At 33.9% G+C, this 20,305-nt stretch overlaps 3 protein-coding genes, 1 non-coding gene and 1 pseudogene across 5 annotated transcripts; 4 read left to right on the forward strand and 1 right to left on the reverse strand.

The window, feature by feature from the left end:
* Positions 1–1,687: 1,687 nt before the first annotated feature.
* On the reverse strand, positions 1,688–5,541 carry LARP6C (RNA-binding protein). The gene is made up of 10 exons (XM_059579903.2): positions 5,236–5,541; positions 4,917–4,998; positions 4,711–4,808; positions 4,039–4,110; positions 3,875–3,954; positions 3,686–3,764; positions 3,449–3,496; positions 3,262–3,330; positions 2,972–3,100; positions 1,688–1,945 (listed from the first exon to the last, which is right to left on the reverse strand). Exons 1-10 carry the CDS (start codon positions 5,539–5,541, stop codon positions 1,688–1,690), a joined length of 1,221 nt encoding a protein of 406 aa, XP_059435886.2.
* A 1,800-nt stretch (positions 5,542–7,341) lies between these two features.
* Positions 7,342–7,929, forward strand: LOC132168850 (cytochrome b561 and DOMON domain-containing protein At5g47530 pseudogene; annotated as a pseudogene).
* A 2,123-nt stretch (positions 7,930–10,052) lies between these two features.
* On the forward strand, positions 10,053–10,126 carry TRNAI-AAU (transfer RNA isoleucine (anticodon AAU)). Its single transcript has one exon. It is a non-coding gene; the product is annotated as a tRNA-Ile (tRNA).
* Positions 10,108–15,939, forward strand: LOC132163661 (peroxidase 10-like). Of its 2 annotated transcripts, XM_088513276.1 has the most exons (6): positions 10,108–11,340; positions 13,549–13,708; positions 14,242–14,433; positions 14,544–14,615; positions 14,693–14,864; positions 15,384–15,939. In XM_088513276.1, the coding sequence occupies exons 1-6, from the start codon at positions 11,324–11,326 to the stop codon at positions 15,791–15,793; spliced, it is 1,023 nt and encodes a 340-aa protein (XP_088369402.1). In that variant the 5' UTR covers positions 10,108–11,323; the 3' UTR covers positions 15,794–15,939. The 2 variants fall into 2 exon arrangements, with proteins under 2 accessions (XP_088369402.1, XP_059430014.2); XM_059574031.2 differs by lacking the exon at positions 10,108–11,340 and having other exon boundaries at positions 12,431–13,708.
* Positions 15,940–18,847: 2,908 nt separating this feature from the next.
* Positions 18,848–20,030, forward strand: LOC132167582 (uncharacterized). Its single transcript, XM_059578591.2, has one exon. The coding sequence runs from the start codon at positions 19,364–19,366 to the stop codon at positions 19,772–19,774; it is 411 nt and encodes a 136-aa protein (XP_059434574.1). The 5' UTR covers positions 18,848–19,363; the 3' UTR covers positions 19,775–20,030.
* Positions 20,031–20,305: the final 275 nt, after the last annotated feature.

Below are 20,305 nucleotides of genomic sequence, written 5' to 3' on the forward strand. Positions count from 1 at the left end.
TATGTGATTGACTTAAATTACAAATTACTCCATGCAGTATAAAAAATAATTTAGAGATCAAGCCAAAATAACAATTTACTGTTCAATAAAATCAATTTTTGTAGAATACCTTATCAGAGTCTATCAGTTTGCCAGGTCATACCCAATAAAATCAAGAAGTCGGCTCTCAATTTCATTTGAACTGGATATTGTCCAATTAGTTATAGTGGATGAGTATTTTGTCTTTTTACTTTTTGAGGGAACAAAAATACCTTCCACTATAACTAACGAGATATTATCCAGTTCAAATAAAATGGAGAGGATCCTAATTCCTTTTCTTTCAAGAGTAACCAACTTACCAACATCTCAAACGGTGTTGAGAATTGAAGAGTCTTTCATCCTGTCAAGCTATCAAGGTCAAGGTCGTCCCCCCCCCCCCCCCATTGTTCCCAAGTAGGGCCCGAATTAAATAAGTTTGACCATTTTCGAATCCGCTTGAATAAATTCGACTAAGACTTAATTTATTTAATAGGAATAAATGTAAATTAAGATTAGTTTATGTGATTGACTTAAATCTTAAATTACAAATTACTCCATGCAGTATAAAAAATAATTTAGAGATTAGGCCAAAATAATAATTTACTGAACAATAAAATCAATTTTCGTCAAATAACTTATCAAAGTCTATCAGTTTGCCAGGTCATACCCAATAAAAGCACGACACATGTTAATATTTACTTTCGACTTTCAAAAATTACAGCTAGAATTAACACATCAGGCCTCACTCCACATCAGTCCCCTACAATAAATTAAGCTTAATTCTATAGCCCCCAAATCCTACCACATCTTGCTTCCGCCTCTCATACCTTATTCTTCCTAACCCTCATCTTCTTCATCTTTTTCAACCGCTGATCACCTTCTATCTTCCAGTCACTTATTCGGGTTCGAAGCACGTACAACTGAAATCGCCATCGGAAAATTGCTAAAATCGTCATAGCATGCGGTACGCGCCACCTTCCTTTCGAAAATTTCTATAAGTTCAATACTCTTCAACAATTTTCATGAATACACTCGTTTTCTAATTATATATATCTTCTTAGATCTTTTAGGGTCGATAATTTTGTCTCCTTTTAGACTTAGCACAACAAGGAAAGATATCTACATACTTGTTGATATATAAGATAATACTATTAGTTATGGGTTACATTGTCATTTGATTTCTTAATTAGTACTGCTTTAGTAATTAAATTAGTTACCCAAGTTTGTGCTATTTTACAATTTTACAACTAGAACCAAAGGTTTGATCTAATACTCAATAGTACCCATTTTCAGCTATACACACACATACGCACACACACACATAATCCAAATTACGTTAAAAATAATTAGAACAATATTTAGTAGCTTTGTCCATTGAAACATTGATTTTATTATCCTATAAAATTCTTAAAAAAAAAAAAAAAAAAATTAGACAAAAATGTGAACACCAAATACCTACAACCATTGTCATGACCTCTACATATATATATATATATATATAATTATAGACCAATATTCCACATATTATTGGCTACTTGACCAATTCCCCAGATTTCTTGAAGACTAAGCTGGGTGAATGTAGAGCCACTTTATATGAACTAATTAAAGGCCAAAAACCTTTAGGGCGAAAAAAAAGAAGAAGACCAAATTAGGGCACTACCCATCACTCTTAAGGTGAAGCAGCAGGTTGATGAGGTGGAATATTAGTCAATGGCTTTCCTCTTCCCATGGTGAAACCCCTTGTCCCATCTGGCATTCTTGGGCTCTTGGAAGGGTGTTTGGCAGAAGCTTCACACAGAATGCCGATTTGCAATAATGGAGAAGAGGGCAGCAGCAGCCCACGCCCACAGTGGCTTAGACCACGCCCTTTCCATTTTCCTCGAACTCGACCCCATCCTTTCTTTGATCCCAATGAATTTTCCTCAGCCTGCCAATCAATTATATATACATTCATTCTTTTTAATCAAATTAAGACCCCCTTTTGTTTGGAGGGAAAGTGTATCAACAAGGTCAAATTAAGATAATAATAGTGTACTTAATTTTCATTTTTGGAATTGTGTTAAAGAACTTAAAAAGCGCTCTAGTGCTAGACAAAAATGAGTCAGTTTGATAAAAAACATAAGAAGCGCACTTCTTTGAATTCTTTTTCTATTAAAGCCTAAAATTGCATTTTTAGATGCTTAAAAATGAGGAAAAACTCTATTTCTAAATACAATCTCAAATATGCTTTTGGTGCAACGTTTAAGGTTATCTTAAAAAAAAAAAAAAAAAAAGTTGAGATTTAGAGCCGGTTTGAAATTACGTTAGTGGATAGAGTTTTTGTCTACAAAAAAGGGCTGAAAAAGCTTTTTCGAAAAAAATTCATTTTTAAGCTTCTTCCAAAAGGCAGTATAGAGTTTTTGTCTATAAAAGAGGTATGAAATAGCTTTTTCGAAAAACTTCATTTTTAAGCTACTTCCAAAATGTAGTTTTGGGCTTTTTTTAGAGCAAAAAAGTCAAGTGTTTTTTTTACCAAACAGACCCATTTTTTGTTGTTACATTTTTATATGCTAAAATCACTTTTTAAGCTCTTTAATGCAACATGGTGAGATGAATGAGGTTCATAGAGGGAGCAAATCAGAATGTTATAGTATTAATTAAATAGTCAAATTTACCCATTTATGTTAGTTTAAGTTTTTTTTTGGATAATTGGTAATTTGACATTATACAATTGTAGATGTCTTTGTATGAGTTCAAATCTCACATGAGGAAAAGTGTTAGAGTATTAATTAAATGATTAAATTCATCTATTCCTAATACTTAAAACCTTTAAAATAATTGATGATCTAGCATACATAAACAGAAAAAAGTCCTTAAAGATCATAGAGCTTGTTTATTTATTTATTTATTTTTATCTGCATAAAGATTCTCTAATATGATTAGCTATATTCGATGAAGGATTAATCTTACGTACGTTGCCCTCGACAACTGATTCTGTGTTGTTTGGCTGACAGGAATCTTCAATGGATTCATGAGGTGTTGCCTCAGAGTCCTCTAAAATGCCATCCAATTCTGACTTCCTGTTCTTTAGAACACATCTTGGCTGCACATCATTTTCTCAATCATTTTTTATAAATATTTTATTTTTATAAATTAAATGATAAATTCACATATTCACTATAGAAAAATGAGTAAAAGATAAGATGGAGAATGATTTTTTATCATTTCTTAAGAATTCAAAAGCTTATTAGATGAGATACATACCGAGCGTCTAATCATCGACCTTACACGAAGCCCTATTCTCCAGTTCCTTTCATCATTCAATTTCTCAACCTGGTGAAGATGGCGAGTTATTGATGCTGTTGCAAGGTGAAGATGATATGTAGTAACAACAATAAAGAAGTAAGAAAGTCTGCATAAATATTAAAATTTCTTCTTGATTTTTACATACCGCTTTCTCAGCTTTATCCGCAGTCTCATATTCCACAAGTGCATGCAGCTAAAGCCAAAAGGAATTCATGCAAAAACAAAATGGATTAGTTCATGAGTAACGTTATTCTTTACACCTATTTTGTATCTATTGACGTAACGTGATTTAGTTGATCATTTTTCTTTTGTTCATACATAGCACATTAGCTGATGTGAAACGGGTGTGATAAATCATGTGTAGTTCAAAAATAATTTCTACCTTGTTGCTAACTAAACAATCGCCTTTGGATCGAGACGAGTGGGATTCTTGGGGATAACATATCCGAACTGCTTTCACGCTGCTCAGTGACAAAACCCAAAATGAGCAACAAGGAAGACCTTCTTCTTCACATTTAAACACGTACACCAGAAGAGGAGCATGTAAAATTACAAGGTTAAAAGACCAAACCTTCCGACCACACCAAATATTTTCTCAAGGTTTTGATGAGAGTGATCTTCAGGCAAATTCTCTGCAACAACTGTACGAGACTGCAAGAAAAAACTTTCTAAATTAAAACATTTTCTTTATCCATGTGCTATATATATATATAGGAAGTCTTGCAGTTCTTCTACCTGCAAATCCTCTTTTTCTTTCTCAGTGAAAGGGTGTTTACGTCTAACCTTCTTGCCATCAGAACTTACAACCTTTCATGCATCATAAAATAGGATCAGTATTTATAAACCACAAAGACAATACAGGGGAAAGTTCACTTACCTCATAATTAATATTTCGGCACTTTTTCAATTGTGCTCTTAAAATTTAAAAAGTTATAATGTCGGGTTCTTATGTTTTAAAATTTTGCAATGTCACATATCTATTAAATAAACTTTATGTTAAATCATAGCCAAGGACATTAAAATACCCAAACTACCCTTGTTCTTTTAAAAGGCCAAAAAAATGCTCAACCGCTAACCCACCGCCATCCGTGGGTCAAGTTGTTCCTTTTTTTTTTAAAAAAAAAAAAAAAAAAAGAAAAAAATTAAATTTTTATAAATTTTACAGGAATATAAAGGATTTCACTTATTAACTGTTTGATTCAAACCTAAATCCTAAAGATAAGGATATGATGGCCTTGTAAACTTTTTAAACATGAGAAAACAACATTAAAACTTTTTAAACTTTAATGATATGATTACAGAAGTGTCAAAACATCAGGGCAAGTAAGTAAAGTTTTCCCGAAAATATATTTGATGTTTAATATTGAAAGTATTCCATAACAAGATAAAAAGAAAGCAGAGACATACAAGCCTTGAAGAGGACCGCAGTGCTTGGGTTATTATAGTGTTATTGATATTAACAAGGGACTTAATCTTTTTTGTGGAAGCAATGACAGGTATTGGAACTGTTACAAAGACAACAAATGCAAGAATGAGAATCTTTGTTTTTATGGCTTGAATCCATAAACAAGCATAATTGAGTACAAAAAGTTGTCTTCCATGATCATCCTTACCATAACCTTCAGGATCTTTATTTACATGTTTCATAAAAGAATCATTTGCAAGCAGACTCATGTCGCTGAATTGATATTCCACCTGTTATATATACATACAGAAATACCATGCTGAAATTCGAAAGGTGGTAAAAAGTATAATATATATATATATAAAAGAAAAGTTATAATCAACAATCAAAACTGTTAAATTACCACTTTTTTTTTAAAAGCTCAACATATTTAGGATTTGAACTTTGGACTTTTATCATAATACCACATGTTAAATCACCAGTTATCTTAAAAATTTAAACTAAGAATAAAAGATAAATTGAATCACCTGTTTGATGATCTTTTGCTGAAGATCATCAGAGAAGGTGCTTTTGGAGCGATCGGGCAGCGGGGGATTGGGGTTGGAGATCAAATATGAAGGCTCTTGGTCCCCAACATAGATCCAATCAGAGCCACCAGAGCCACCAAGAAAGTGGAAGCATGCAGGATAGGCATAATCTGAGACCGCAGGCATCTGCGTAAGTGATCTTGGGACAAATTCAGGTGCCTGGGCATTGAATCTGAAAGAGGGACTGTTTGTTTGTTTCATGTGATCATTTTCTTGCATTTTCTCCTCAGGTTGTGCTTGTGCCATTTTTTCTCTTTTGTTTTTGTTTGTCTTTGTTTCCTTGTTCTTTTTTGTTTTCAGTTCTCTACCTGAGATTTGTGTTTGAATGTTGGTTTATTCTCTCTCTCTCTCTCCCCCTGAAGTTTAGTAACTGTCTGCATGTATTTGTTCATATTGAATCCACGTTTCGCGCCCAATTACGGGCATCTATATTGCAACGAGGGGACAAGTTTCCTACACACGACCGTTGCTTGTGGGTTTGACTTCTTTTTTAAGGTTAGCATTTTGCCAAAAGTCTCTCTCTCTCTCTCTACCAATTCCTAAAATCTTGCCTCGACTCACTTTGATCATCAAGATATTGTCCGATATATTTTGTTAGAGCAATATTACAAATTACATTTTAATTTCACAACTATTTAACGTGACCGTTAATCTTTGTTAAAAAAGAATAATATTAAAAATTACATTTTCATCGTAGAACTATCCCACAATGTGTAGACTTTTCAACCAAACTTTAGATTATGTCCTTATTTATTTATTTAAAAAAAGAAAGTCAAGAGTTGGTTAATAAGCTTAAGTATCCCACAATGTGTTGACTTCTCGACAAACTTTAGATTAGTCCTTATTTATTTATTTATTTTTAAAAAGAAAGTAAGAGTTGGTTAAGTTGGATAGTTATAAGATTAAAATGTGGTATATATATGTGTGTGTGTGTGTATCATTATAGATAGTTTAGTTGAAGATGGATTCCGGGAAGAATCGGGTTATTGCGAAGAATTTGATCCAAATTATTTTTGAGGAGTTAGATCCTGTCTGGCTCAAATACATGTGGGATGTTGACGGAGCCACCTGCAAGGACATGATCGAGATTATTTACATGCTTTATCTTGTTAAGAGTAAAATTTGATTACGTATTGTGATAGTGAAACTTGAGTTGTAATATATTTTGATGTTTGGTCTTTAACTGCGATATTTGAAGGCTTATCTATGCATGTGATCATGCTTTAGACTTCCCCTTATTATTTATGGATGGTAAGTTTAAATTATAGTTATCTCTATTTATAAGTGAAAACTTTTATACTGCAAATTAACTCTTTACGAATTAAGATGATGAAATTCCTGAGTTTGTTCGTCGTAGAATAAGATTGAAAGGTAAACCATATAGTCAATTACTAATTAATTGATTTTACTGGGGCATTACACTATTACCATAATTAGGGGCCTTAATTAGATATTATTTATTAACTTTTTATCATATTAAAGACTTAAACTATTTTTTTGATAAATAAACTCTATTGTACAATTATTAATTAGAGCCTTAATTAGATACTATTTATTAACCTTTTACCATATTGATTTTGGGGAACTCAATGGTGAAGGCGTGATATTGTTTTTTATTTATTTATTTATTATTATTATTATTATAAAAAAATCTGATAACCATGATTCACTTAACCCACACCATCTCAGTAGTTATGGATGGTTTCCTGAAGAAATGCTACTGCGTAGCATTACTCTACCATATTAGAGCCTTCAAATATTTTTTTAGAAATAACATTTATTAATATTGTACAATTGTTAATTGTGACCTTAATTAAATACTATATATTTATTAACTTTTTACCATATTAGAACTTTAAACTATTTTTTCATATAGAACCTCTATTATACAATTATTAATTGAGGCCTTAATTAGATACTATTGATTAACTTTTTACCATGTTAAAGCCTTAAAGGGGGCTTTATTTAATTGGAGGTCGCCTAGGGCTTGAACTACCCCCGAGTTTTTCAATAATCCAGATTTAATTTCAAATTTTCTAAGTCCCCATGGGAAAAGCTCCAACATTAATGTTGTTTTTCTCTTGTGTTCTGTTCTCTCTATGTGCCTCATCATTCGCTCAAACCTGCAAGAGCTATACTTTCTCTAGCAAAAGGGTATACACCTCATGCCAAGACCTTCCTGTTTTGAGTGCTTTCCTTCACTGGAGCTACGACCAATCAACCAACAAAGTTGACATTGCTTTCAGGCTCACAGGAACCTCAAATTCGAGATGGATTGCTTGGGGCATCAACCCTACAGGACAAGGAATGGTCGGAGCACAAGCCCTTGTGGCCTATCAAACCTCCAGCTCAGCCATGCATGCATACACGTCACCAGTGCCTGCATATCACACATGGTTGCCAGAGGGTAGTTTGAGCTTTGGGGTTTCAAATCTCTCTGCAACATTTGAGAATGGCAATGAGATGATGATATTTGCTACACTGGCCCTTGATGGTGCCACGAAAACGGTGAACCATGTCTGGCAAGAAGGTCCTCTCATTGAAGGGAACCCTAGGAAACATGATATCTCTCCAGGTTCACCTAATTTGAGATCATTAGGCACCTTGAATCTTCTGGATGACCACCATGTGTAGAGCTCATGTGATGACGGAGTACGAGTAATGCCAAACGTCCTCTTTAAATATGTCTCCTTTGTGTCCTCTTAAAAGTGATCTGCCTTTTAAAATTATTATCGAATTTTTCAAGAGAACTGCTATTTTTCTATCTCCGGTCCATCTTTCATCCATGATCTCCACCTATTTTATTTTAAAACTAACAAATGGATATGTATGACCCATATGTATAAGGTAAGCAGATCTAATGATCATTGGTTTTAAAAAAAAAAGATGGATGGCAGATGGACATGAGATTGAAAAATTGCAGATTTCATTTTTCAATAATAATTTTAAAATTCACATCAGTTCTGAGAATACAAGAAAAATATGGAGAGAACTGCTAGCATTCCTAGCTTGGTGGAGTACAAAACTTTTTAAAATTTTTATTTTTTATTTTTGCCTACACTCATAATTGTTGCAGTTATCTACAATTAACTAGAATAAGTAGGCAATTAAGCATCGTTGTACTATGATGAAATGATTATCAATGAAATATTTTTATTAAACCTTTAAGCTATTGGCTTGAGATAATGCATGCTATTGTGCGGGTGAGACAATATTGATAATAACTTATAATGTGCACATTTGTTTTAATTAAATTAAACATTAGTATAACTGTTTTTGCCCTAATTCTTTTTAATTATAGTTGATTATGAAATATTGTTTAACCACTAAATTTTTAGTTCAAATGGATCAATATTAAAACAATGAATAATCTTTTATAGAAAGTCAATGAAATTTTGAACAAGACAAAGAATTGCTAATCAATAGTGAAGAGCCAAAAAGATTTGGGGAGGCCAGCTGTCGATCTGCACCGACTGTTTTTCTTTGTTATGAGAAATGATTCATTTCCTTCCTTGATCATTCTCTCATCTTTTTACTTTTCAAAATTATCATTGAATCTGTGGGCTCATGTGGGTTTCACTTATAAGCTACACATAATTATTGGTGATTTTGAAAAGTAGAAAGATGGGAGAATGTATAGTACTATGTCTCGTTTCTTATAAAAAGTTGGAAATTTATGAAAAAAAAACAAAAAAACAAAAAAACCGAAACAAGAGGAATTGTTTAAGAGCAAAACGAAATGTGAAAAGGGCGCTGGTCCTTTTTTTTTTTTTTTTTTTTTTTTTGTAATAGTTTTGTCCCATCTAAAATTCTGATTCCACAGGTGATTATAAGTAGAACTAATAATTTTTTACATGATTCGCAAACCAGACACGTAGTATGAAATTAAAAAGTTTGGGTTGAAGTGTATGCACCGTTTAATTAAATGAGTTAGGTTATAATTGACCTATATAATCTTATATTCAAGGTTCGAACATGACCCAACCCGACACGCGACATAATAGCAGACAAATTTTTTATATGATCCCTGAATCCGACACGAATTAGCAAAATATTTTCCACAAGCTTCGTCAATGAAAAAAAAAAAAAAAAGAGGTGTCAACCAAAATTATAATGTTGCCCCTCACCACTCACACCACGACAACAGATATTGCTCTTTGGCCAATTAAATTGCAAAAGTCTGCTCAAATTATGTTAATGGTTAAAGAGTTGGAATGATGTGGGGGTAAGACTTTATTTTACAGTTTTTAATAAAAAAATTAATACATCCCGTAAAAGCATCAAATATAATAAATATGAAAATACTATATCATTAATTCAAATTAATATCATGAACTTTAGTTCATTATAACCCAACGCTTCCCACCCACCTCCGAGCCCCCAACACCAAAATCTTCAAAATCAACCATGATAATGGCTCTCGTGGTTTTATTAGTGTGTGTGTGTGTTTTTTTTTTTTTTTTTTTTCCAATAGATATTTTATCTGAGATATTTTATTAAGAAAAGAAAAATTATTTGGTGTGAAGAATTATATTATATTTTAGTGTTTTAAGCTTAGGTATCTACTTTCTATTCGAGAGTATAAAATATCCCGTTTACACCATAACTTAGATTGAAGCTATCCTCTAATCTGGTTATAACTGAAGTGTGGCCTAATCTTTGTGACGAGGAGAAATTGAGTAGAGAAATAACTGTAATTATATTATGATCGTTATGTAAAACAAACAAATAGTAAAATGCAATGAGTCATTTCAACTGGCCTATTAGCTCAGTTGGTTAGAGCGTCGTGCTAATAACGCGAATGTCGCAGGTTCGAGACCTGCATGGGCCATGAAATTCATTCTATCTCTTTTTCCCTTTTTTCAACTGAAAATATGTAAACCTGAACTACAAATGAAAGAAACGCGTGGGGCAGAAAATCAAATATTGTTTATCCAACAAAAGCGTGGGGCTGTAACCACACTCTTTTTTTCTGTCGTAGTATTTTCTTTTGTTGGAACTGGAATGTGTTTAAAGTGATAATGCACGTAGCCTGCATGATAAAATGCCTGAAAGAGATTTCTTTGTGAAAAATTTGTTGACAGAAACTGGTTGATATATGTGTGTGTGTGAATTCAATAAGAGAATTTGGAAGGAATCATAAGCAGCTATTGATTAATGTTTCCATTTTCATCAAATAGCTAGCACCCTGATTACAATCGATTATATCTTGCTTTTTGTCATGGCATTTGAGAATAAGATGTACATCTAATTACACCCTGCCAATTTTTCAAACAGGACTAGTCTAGCATTTGTTGGTGTCTTCAGTAAACATGGCTTTGTGTTGGAGTGGGTCCAAAATGAGATGCCGCCTTTTATAGTGCCTGGCAATGTCTCTCTTTAGTTTATGAACTAGTTTCTCCACAAGCTTTATTTCTGGTGTAGCTGTCCACTATCTTGTTTGTAATTTTGTAAAACTATGTCACAAGCTTGGGTCATGGATCTATAGAAGTATCCATTAGAACTAGAAGCATAGGTTACTTGCTCTTACTTTATAGGCATCAATGTGCTCTGAAATTGGATGCTTAAAGCTTGTTGTTGTTCCCATCTACCAAAGTTCCATTCTATGATTTTGAAGCCTGTCCAGGAATAGTACTTGTATCAAACATCCTTTAAATACTGTGCTTCTATTTGTTTTCATCATCAGCATATAGTTTTAAGTACATACCACCAAATGATCTCATCATTCAGTTAGCGCTCTTGCTTTCTTATGTAAAATTATTTTTATGTGTCCTTTATATCAAATCTACTGGTTTTTGGGTTTCCACAGAACTAGATTATCTAGGTACATCTAGTTGACTACAAAAGCCAATAAATAGTCGAGGAAATAATTTCACCATTATTGCAAGTTTCCCAGGTTAGTAACTCGATTCCTTGTCATGTATTGCTGCTGAACACCTGCTTATTTATGTTGCCAGGTAGTCTTCTAACTCATGAAGGTTCCATATTCCATTGAAGCTTGGAAGAGTTCACTTTAGGAGAGATAATTATGCAGGGCAAGGTTAGGTATGTGGATTCTCTAATTGTTACAAGTAGCATCCAGGGGCTTCTAATGATAAAGCAATACCAAAAATTTGTAATGAAATAGTTGTCATAGTGAAGTAGTGCACTTCACTGTTGCTTTTTTAATATACTACATTACTAAGTGCAATGCATAATGTAGAATGCAAAGTGCTGGTTGAAATTTTTTTTGCTAGCCTTACTTGTAGAGACACTTGTACTTCCACTGTCATGACTTGATAAATATTGTAAGGTTTTATTGTGCTTTGTCTTTACAATTTGACCAGCATAGAATTATTTGCATACCTTTCTTGTATGAGATCCTAGTCACGTTTTTGGATCTTAGCATGCGTATGAAATCTTTACTAATATATTTGCTCAAGTATGAGTTCTTGTTGAATGCTTCTTTGTCTCTCTTGTCAAATAAAAATGTTTTAAGTATCTTAGAAAAGGAAATGTAGCCTGTGATATCAGTGGAGAGACGTCTGAGTTCTACGCAAGTTTTCTATGAACTTTTATATATTTATATATATGTCACTGCTAATCTCTTCCTTGCTGATTGTTGGAGCAGGCAATTTCATTGTGCTGAACAACTGTTCTGCTGCAGTGAAATAGGGGGAGAAACCCAGTAATAAGAGAGTAAAAATTGGAAGAAATTTGTGCCTATGGAAAGAAACTACTGGCTGAGGTGTGGGTTTAAGTTGAATGTGGATCCAGATGTGCACATTTCTTGTTTTGTTAAGAATTTTTTCCTGATATTAGCTGCTTAACGATGGATTAGATATATCATCCAGACATTAGTATGTATCATCCACTGCTTCTTTTAATCGAAACCATTGGCAGACCATCTCTATTTGCTGAAAGCTTAGGGAAACTTATTGAATGCACTAGCTCATACTGTACAAACAATAGATTAACTTTGCCTTCGTTTATTCAAGATGTTACATTTTATCTTGACTCTGCTTATTCTTTATCTTGGAATATTTTGCAAAGAATTTTTTTCTCCCTTTCTCATAATTGTACATAAGTTGATTGATTAGGTCAATGCCAGTGATATGGACATCTTTAGTATAAGTTCTACTGGTGTCAATTTACATCTTACATAGATTATCATTGAGAACAATCTCAACATACAAACAATTAGATTCAAATGCACATGGGTTGAAACCAAATGTTCTGAACCCATTACACTCTAATAGATAGGACATTCAATTCATTTTCTATGAAAGTTCTAACAAAAACTAATCACAATTGTGTTGTTAGAGAATATTGGCATTGATTTCTGTAAGTTTTTAAAGCATGGCACTATGTATTGGAGGGTCATGCATCAGAAATTGATTTCTGGTTCCTTCGTAGTGCTATTAACAATTTAGTCCTCAAGTTTGAGATTTCATATCAAAAATCATTATGATCCTAAGTGTCTCACATGACTTAAGTATAATCTTAACCATGTAAGTCGGTTTTCAAGGGTGAGTTTTACCAAAATTTTATATCATTTGGTATCAAAGTTAGCTACCACGTTGAATATGGGATCAAACGCAATTCATTGAATATGGGATCGAATGACTTGCAGCTTTGTGCACAAGTCACATAGGGAGCAACCTATAGGCTGGATTAAAATGTCTTGATACTATGTATGAGCATAATATTAAGTAATTTAATATTGATAGATGAGTGAAACCGCCAAAAGAAAACTGGTTATCATTGGGTCAATGTAGACGTCGGTTGTAGAGCGTGGTTATATGTTATGATCCCAAGTATCTCACATAACTTAAGTACAATACTAACAATGTGTATGTAAACTTTCTGACACCCTCCCCTTGTAAGCTGGTTTTCAAATGTAAGTTACCCAAAGTTTCTATCAAAAACACTTTTCACATTTTTAAATAAAATAACGATTGGGGAATATAAGAAGTAATAAAGTAGGGGATGATTTTAGTGAATGCTTATCACATCTAAATTAGTAGGACAACAAAGTTGCAAATGTGGCCACTAGATTTTACAACACTAGTGGCATAGCCACTTTCTAAGTTAACCAATCAATTTCCTTTGATATTCTATTGTTTTGCATATAAATCACCACTATGCCCCAAGTACATGTAATAGGAATCAGAAATTCACAGCAACTTGTCCATGCTCACAAGCTATGGGTCAAAAACTCTTCCCCTGTTTCACCTTATGTTTAATTGTGTCTTTGTCTCCAACCATTTATAGGTATCCCCTTGTTTATAGCCAGCTTGATTACAATTTCTATGCCAATTCTTGCCCCGGCTTGCCCTGGATTGTCAGCAAAGGGGTTCAGTCAGCTGTCAATAATGACTACAGGATGGCTGCATCCCTACTTCGGCTGCACTTTCACGATTGTATTGTCAATGTAATTGTTCTTTTCTAAAACCTTTTTACCTCTAGCTTTTAGACATTGTTGCATCTCTTGCAGTGCAATCTCTTCCTGCCAGAATCAGATTGGAGCACACACATACAACGCACATACATATAGAAACACATGTTCTTTGAGTAACTTTGAGAAAGACCAACTTATACCATATACTGTATTGCCAAGCACCCTTTATGTTTTAGTTGGTTGCCACTTGCCAATAACTAAAATAAATGAAAAATAAAATAAAATTTGGTGCACATTTTATTATCAGAAGTTTCTATCTGTTTACACAAACAGCCTACAATGAGTTTAGGCTACTATGTCAATGGGACATGTGACAGACACGTAATACCCAGACAAGCATGTTAAACTCTGTACAACTTGCTTGTTAATTTTATGTCCCTTTAGATTGTTTCTATTTGCTTCTTTGTTACTTGGATATTTTAATATGAGTGGAACATTCTTTATGTACATCAAATTTGACTCTATGGAGCCGTTAAATTGCCTAAGTGTGTGATTGCTTGGCATAGGGCTGTGATGCGTCAGTTCTTCTTGATGCCACAAAAGATTTCACAGGTGAAAAGAATGCTCCTGCCAATCGCAATTCACTTAGAGGTTTTGAAGTCATCGACAATATAAAGGCTGAAGTTGAAAGATATTGTCCATTAACTGTTTCTTGTGCTGATATATTGACTCTTGCAGCAAAAGAAGCTGTTTCTATGGTATTTGATACACTTCTATATAAACTTTTAGATGACTCTGCAATTCAATCCCTTATTCAGTTGATCGTCTTTTTCTTATTTCTACACTCATTCTTTCTACTTTTTGTCAGGCTGGAGGGGTTTACAGTTCCTGGCCTGGTCCAATTGGCCGACGAGATGGAACAACACCAAGAGAGAAGGGAGTTAATGAACAAATACCATCACCTTTTGAATATCACTGCCAAGTTCTATTCACTTATTCTTTCAACTTTTTTGTCAGGCTGGTTGGGGTTACAATTTCTGGCTTGTTCCATTAGGCCGGCGAGATGGAACAACAGCAAGCGAGGAGGCAGTTAATGAACAAATACCATCACCTTTTGAGCCTCTACAGAATATCACTGCCAAGTTCACATCGAAGGGTCTTGACTTGAAGGATGTTGTAGTCCTCTCAGGTTCTTCTTCTTTACCTTGTCCTTATTTTAACCTACTAAATTTTGACTCTAAGAAGTAGTTTGACCTCCATTCTCATGCATAAATCGTACTATCCATTTGACCACTCATTTTCAAATAACATGAGAAGATTGATTCTTCGTGCATGGTGGAAAATTTCAAGCACACCTTTAATTAGAGTTGACAATTTTTGACACGATTCATAAATCTGATACGAACTTAGCTGGTTTGAGCTGAGGGGTTTGACATATGTATCCTATACTCATGCCTCAACATAACTCGAACCTGATACACAACATAAAGACTAACAATGTTTGACATGACATACAAACCCAATATGAACCCAACATAATGAAATAGGTCGGATTATGGTTGACCTATATAGTCTTGTACGCATCCTTCAATACGACCCAAACTCGACATGTGAACAGAAATCTCTACCTCGTACCCTTAATTAGGTCATTCCTTAATGTGTTTTTGACATAGAGGGCTTTTACATATGCAACTAGTCTCTCTTACAGGAGGACACACCATAGGTTATGCCCAATGCTTCGCCTTCAAGAGGAGACTCTTTGACTTCCAAGGCTCCGGCAAGCCGGACCCTACACTCGACTCTTCGCTCCTCTCAAACTTGCAAAGCACATGCCCCAACGGAGATGCATCAAAGACCAATCTTGCTCCTCTTGATGTCACAAGTTCTAACAAGTTTGACAATTTGTATTACACAAACCTCAAAAGCAACAAGGCGCTTCTTGAGTCTGATCAAGCTTTAATGGGGGATCCACAGACTGCTGCAATGGTTGAAAGTTATAGCATGAACCCACTTATATTTTATAATGATTTTGTAGCATCGATGATAAAGCTCGGTAATGTTGGGGTGCTCACTGGGGAAAATGGGGAAATTAGGAAGAAATGTGGCTCTGTGAATTAAGTACTTTAGTCAATGTAAAAGGCCAATGGCCTACTAAAGTAGTTTAGTCTTGTTATGTATGTGTCATGAAGGCTGATATACATTGTATGGATGACCAAATCCAAGTATAAATGGGCATTTGAATTTCAACGTCCACAATGAGTCACTATAACTAGCTTTGGTGACAGTATTCTTGATTACCTTCTTTGCCTTTGAGGGTTCCTCCTGGAATTGCAGCTGGAACACTATCAATATTGAATTTTCATTTTGGTCTTTGTATTTTAGATTCTGTAATTTTTTTTTTTTTTTTGTAACTGTGTTTTTGTTTGTGCTCGTTCTTACTCATCTATAAAATAAAATAAAATATAAATTGGCCATTTGGTTTTGATGTCAGAAGTGGAATCCACATTTGAATTTTTAACAATTATCTATGGTTGACAATTTTTTATAAGACTCGCAAATCTGATATGAATTCAATACGAAATTAATGATTTAGGATTGAGAGATATATCTCGTTTAATTCAATAAATCAATTTAAAATTAACCTATATAATCTTATTATGGTGCCATGAAAGGTGATACAAATCATAATGGATGACCAAATCCAAGCGCAAATGGCCATTTGATTTTGTTGTCAGAAATTGTATCCACATTTGTGCCATGAAAGGTGATATAGATCATAGTGGATGACTAAATCCAAGTGCAAATGGCCATTTGATTTTGATGTCAAAAGTGGAATCCACATTTGAATGACGGGTTTGTTTGGATGTGTGATTTTTTTGTATTCTTTCCAACTCAACTAACTTTTTTTACAAAAAAAAAAATTATTATTATTATTATTATTAATGATTTTTTTTTTTTTAACTGAGTTGAAAATTTTTGAGTTGAGTTGAGTTGAGTAAAGTGAATTCAAATCAACAAAAAAAAAAAAAAAAGAAGAGAAGAGTTGGAAAAAAATCTTGTTCCCAAACAAACTTGAATGCTTCAAAAACAAAACCACCAAAACACAAATCTTTCACCAAAAACTTTAAAGGATAATTTCACTTACCCATTAATGTTTATGCACTTTTACAATTGTACATTTAAAGTTTAAAAAGTATGAATGTCGAAAGAATGAAGAAGTAGGCAAAACTATTTTCTCCTCTGGACCACTCACCATAAAGACAAAGAAGGCCTTGTTAAGGAGATAAACAATTTGAGAGTTTATACTCAAAGTGTATTAATATACATATTTGAATACCACTCTAACTCAAAAGTTGTGGTACTCAACACTGTTACTTGTGAGTCTTTTCACATTAACCTAACTCCCCATCACTTGTGAGTCTTTTTACATTTTCAAGAGTTTCTCGCGTCAAGAGTTGCGGAAGCCGACATAATTAACTCCAAACCAGACACGCATCCGTGCACCAATCCCAAGAAGCTAACCATGACTTTGATACCATTTGCTATGGAGATAAATTGTTTGGGAGTTTTATCGAGAGTACATTAATATACATATTTTAACACCATTCTAGCCCAAAAGCTTAAGTTAATGGGCCTGAGTTCACTTAGGTATAATAACTACTATTTTTCTTTATATTTTTGCAAGGTGAGACTCAACGCTAAAAGTGCTACCCAACTCATACTTCGGAGCAATTAAAGTAAATACCCTTTAAATTATTTTGAAAAACAATCATGTGTAAGTCCCACTAAGATCAAGCCTAATGACTATATAAACATATTTTATTGTTCTTTTATTTCTAGTTCAATTGGGATGAAGAAGGGAAAGTGGTTTCTATTTGAGGGAGAAGAACAAGTTCAAATGCACATAGATTCAAAAAAGAAGCCGACAAGGAGTGCTTGGATTCAAAAAAGAATATAAAGAAAAGCTGGAAGATGCCTGGCAGAACTTTGTACAGTCACATTGAGATTTCTGTCCTTGTATCGAAAAACAAATTCTCTCTCACTATCTCTCTTCTATATAATTGGATCTGCCAAAATTATTTTATATTATGAACTATCATACTCATCATCATCATCAAACATATTCTCTGTTTTCAGGCCAGATTCTCTATATTCTGACTCCTGATATCTATGTGGTTTTGAATTGTTTGAAATCCATTTATTCTCTCTGTAATTGTAATTGAGGCTTTTGGGTTTATTTATGTCAATCTTTTCTATATACCTGTGGCAGGGGAATTTGAGAATGATAGGCTTTAGTGACGTACGATTGTTGAGGTTGGGAGAAAAGAGAGAGGATGAAAAGAAGAGCGGTGGATCAATTAGCTTAAATTTTGAACCTTTTTTGCTTGTAGAAAAATAATGTTAAACTTTTTGACCTTTGAGAAAAAGCAAATCCTATCAAGTACCCAGAAACAACTTTAATGGGAAATAAAAAAAGAAAAAGAAAAACAACTTTAAAATCGTGATATGCACCTTTGGCATCATACGGTGCATTGATATTCATCTTCCATGAAGTAATAAAATAGGAAGAACTAAGGAGAAGATCAAGATCAAGATCAAGATCACCCCATTGTTGTTGGTAAAGAGTTTTGGAAAGACAAAAGAAAAGAAAGAAGAATTGATTGATGTGATATAAATGTGAAGTAAATTTTGAATTTTTTGTGAGAAAAAAAGTTGTTTGATAATATAAAAATAGTAAGCTCAAGACTACATTATGTTCTTATAGAGCTCATTGGGCGAAGACAAAGGAAGACACGGTTTGAGACTTTGGGAAATTATGATCTACTTTGGTTTATATTTGAGGGACAATTTTGTTTCCAAAAAAGTAAAAGAATAAAAATGCCCATAAAATATAAGAAATTAAATGCTTTCTAGTTCAAATGAAAGAGAGAGAATTTAGTTTAAAGAACACGCTGATATCTTAATTAAGTTCATAGTTAATAAGTAAATAACAAAGATAAAGTACAAACTCAAAGTCATTTTACTCAAATACTTTCTTAAATCATAATTCCTTTCAAAAGCTTAAATCTTGTTTGGTTAGCAAATTAAAAGATGATGAAGGAAAAGTGCAAGTCAATAAATAATGCAAATGACATTCCAAGTTCTCTCTCTATCTCTCCGGGTACATTCCAAGTCCCTCTGGCTTTTCTATTTTTGAAGTATGTCAAACGGGGTTTTTCATACATCCTTGCAGTACCAGAAAAGGTGCTGAGAAAACTCTCCCACCATTTGAAAAACCTTTTTTCTTGGGCTTTGCTCCTCAAAACATTCCCACTTCCTCCTCCTCCTCTCTCTCTCTCTCTCTCTCTCTCTCTCTCCATATTTTTACCACACCAATCCAGTAGATCCTTCTTCCTCTTGAAAAACTTGACCCTTAAAAGTAAAAAACAGAAAAACATAGAAAAGAAAAAGAAAAACCCCTAAAAGAAAACTAGAAATCTCTAGAGGTCTTTTCTAAAGCTTTTGAACACCGAACAGAAACTTTCCTCCCATTTTCTTCTCACTCTGTTTTTTTTTTTTTTTTGTCTCTTTTCAGGATCTAATTAATACTTTGTTTGGAAACAAACCCAGATTCTAGTTTTCTTTAAACCTCTGAAAAACCCAAAAGATTTTCAAAGCTTTGTGAGTGAGTGAGAGAGTCATAGTCACATGTCTACTCAAATAGACCAACAGCCACCGCCGCTGGCGGTGACCCAGCAAGCCTACACGACCCACTCGGGCCACGGGTCGGTGGGGCCCGTGATCGCCGTACTTGCAGTGATAACTATTCTTGGAGTCATAGCCGGGATGATCGGCCGGCTTTGTTCCGGCCGCCGCATCATGGGTCATGGACAGTACGACTTTGAGAGCTGGGTGGAGAGGAAATGCTCGTCGTGCCTCGACGGCAGAGTCGACTATCCCCCGCCGCGCCACCCTGCGCCAACCGCCACCGAAGAGCCTGTGCCGGTGGCCGAGCCGGTGGAAACCCCACAAGAGATAAAGGAAGAAGAGGAAGCTCATGAAAATACAAACGGACATGGGCATGGGCATGGACATGGACATGGACATGGTGAATCTTGACAAGTGATTATGGTTATACTCTATCTCTCTTTTTCTTTTTCTTTTTTTCTTTTTTTTTTTTATGTGAAATGGGTTCTTCTAATAATTTTAGTTTTATCCTTTATTTTTTTTTTTTTTTAATTTTTAGTGTTTGAGGTTAGTTTTTAATTTTTATTTTTTTTATGCTGGTTTTTTCTTTTTCTTTTTCCAAATTTTCATGGGGCATGCAACATCAAAGAATGTTCATTATGATCAGCATGAGAACATTATTATGAGATTGGTGATTTTTTCTTTTTCTTTTTTTTTTTCATGAATATAATTATGTAAAAATTTTGGAGGAAGAAAGAAACTCTATTTCTCCGTCCACCTTTTTGCTTTCCCATTCTTGTCAGCATATGGAGACAATGGTGAGTAATAAAATACAAAATAAGATTAAAAATGAAAAAAAAAAAAAAAAAAAAAGTTTTGATCTTCATATATTGTGTCAATTATTAGCATTAATGGCTACTTTTAATACAGCTCTGTGGTTTGTTAGGTCTTTAATTTTGTGTT

This window comes from Corylus avellana, chromosome 2 (assembly GCF_965113065.1).
Source record: "Corylus avellana chromosome 2, dhCorAvel1.hap1.2, whole genome shotgun sequence".
In the NCBI taxonomy this organism is placed as follows: Eukaryota; Viridiplantae; Streptophyta; class Magnoliopsida; order Fagales; family Betulaceae; genus Corylus; species Corylus avellana.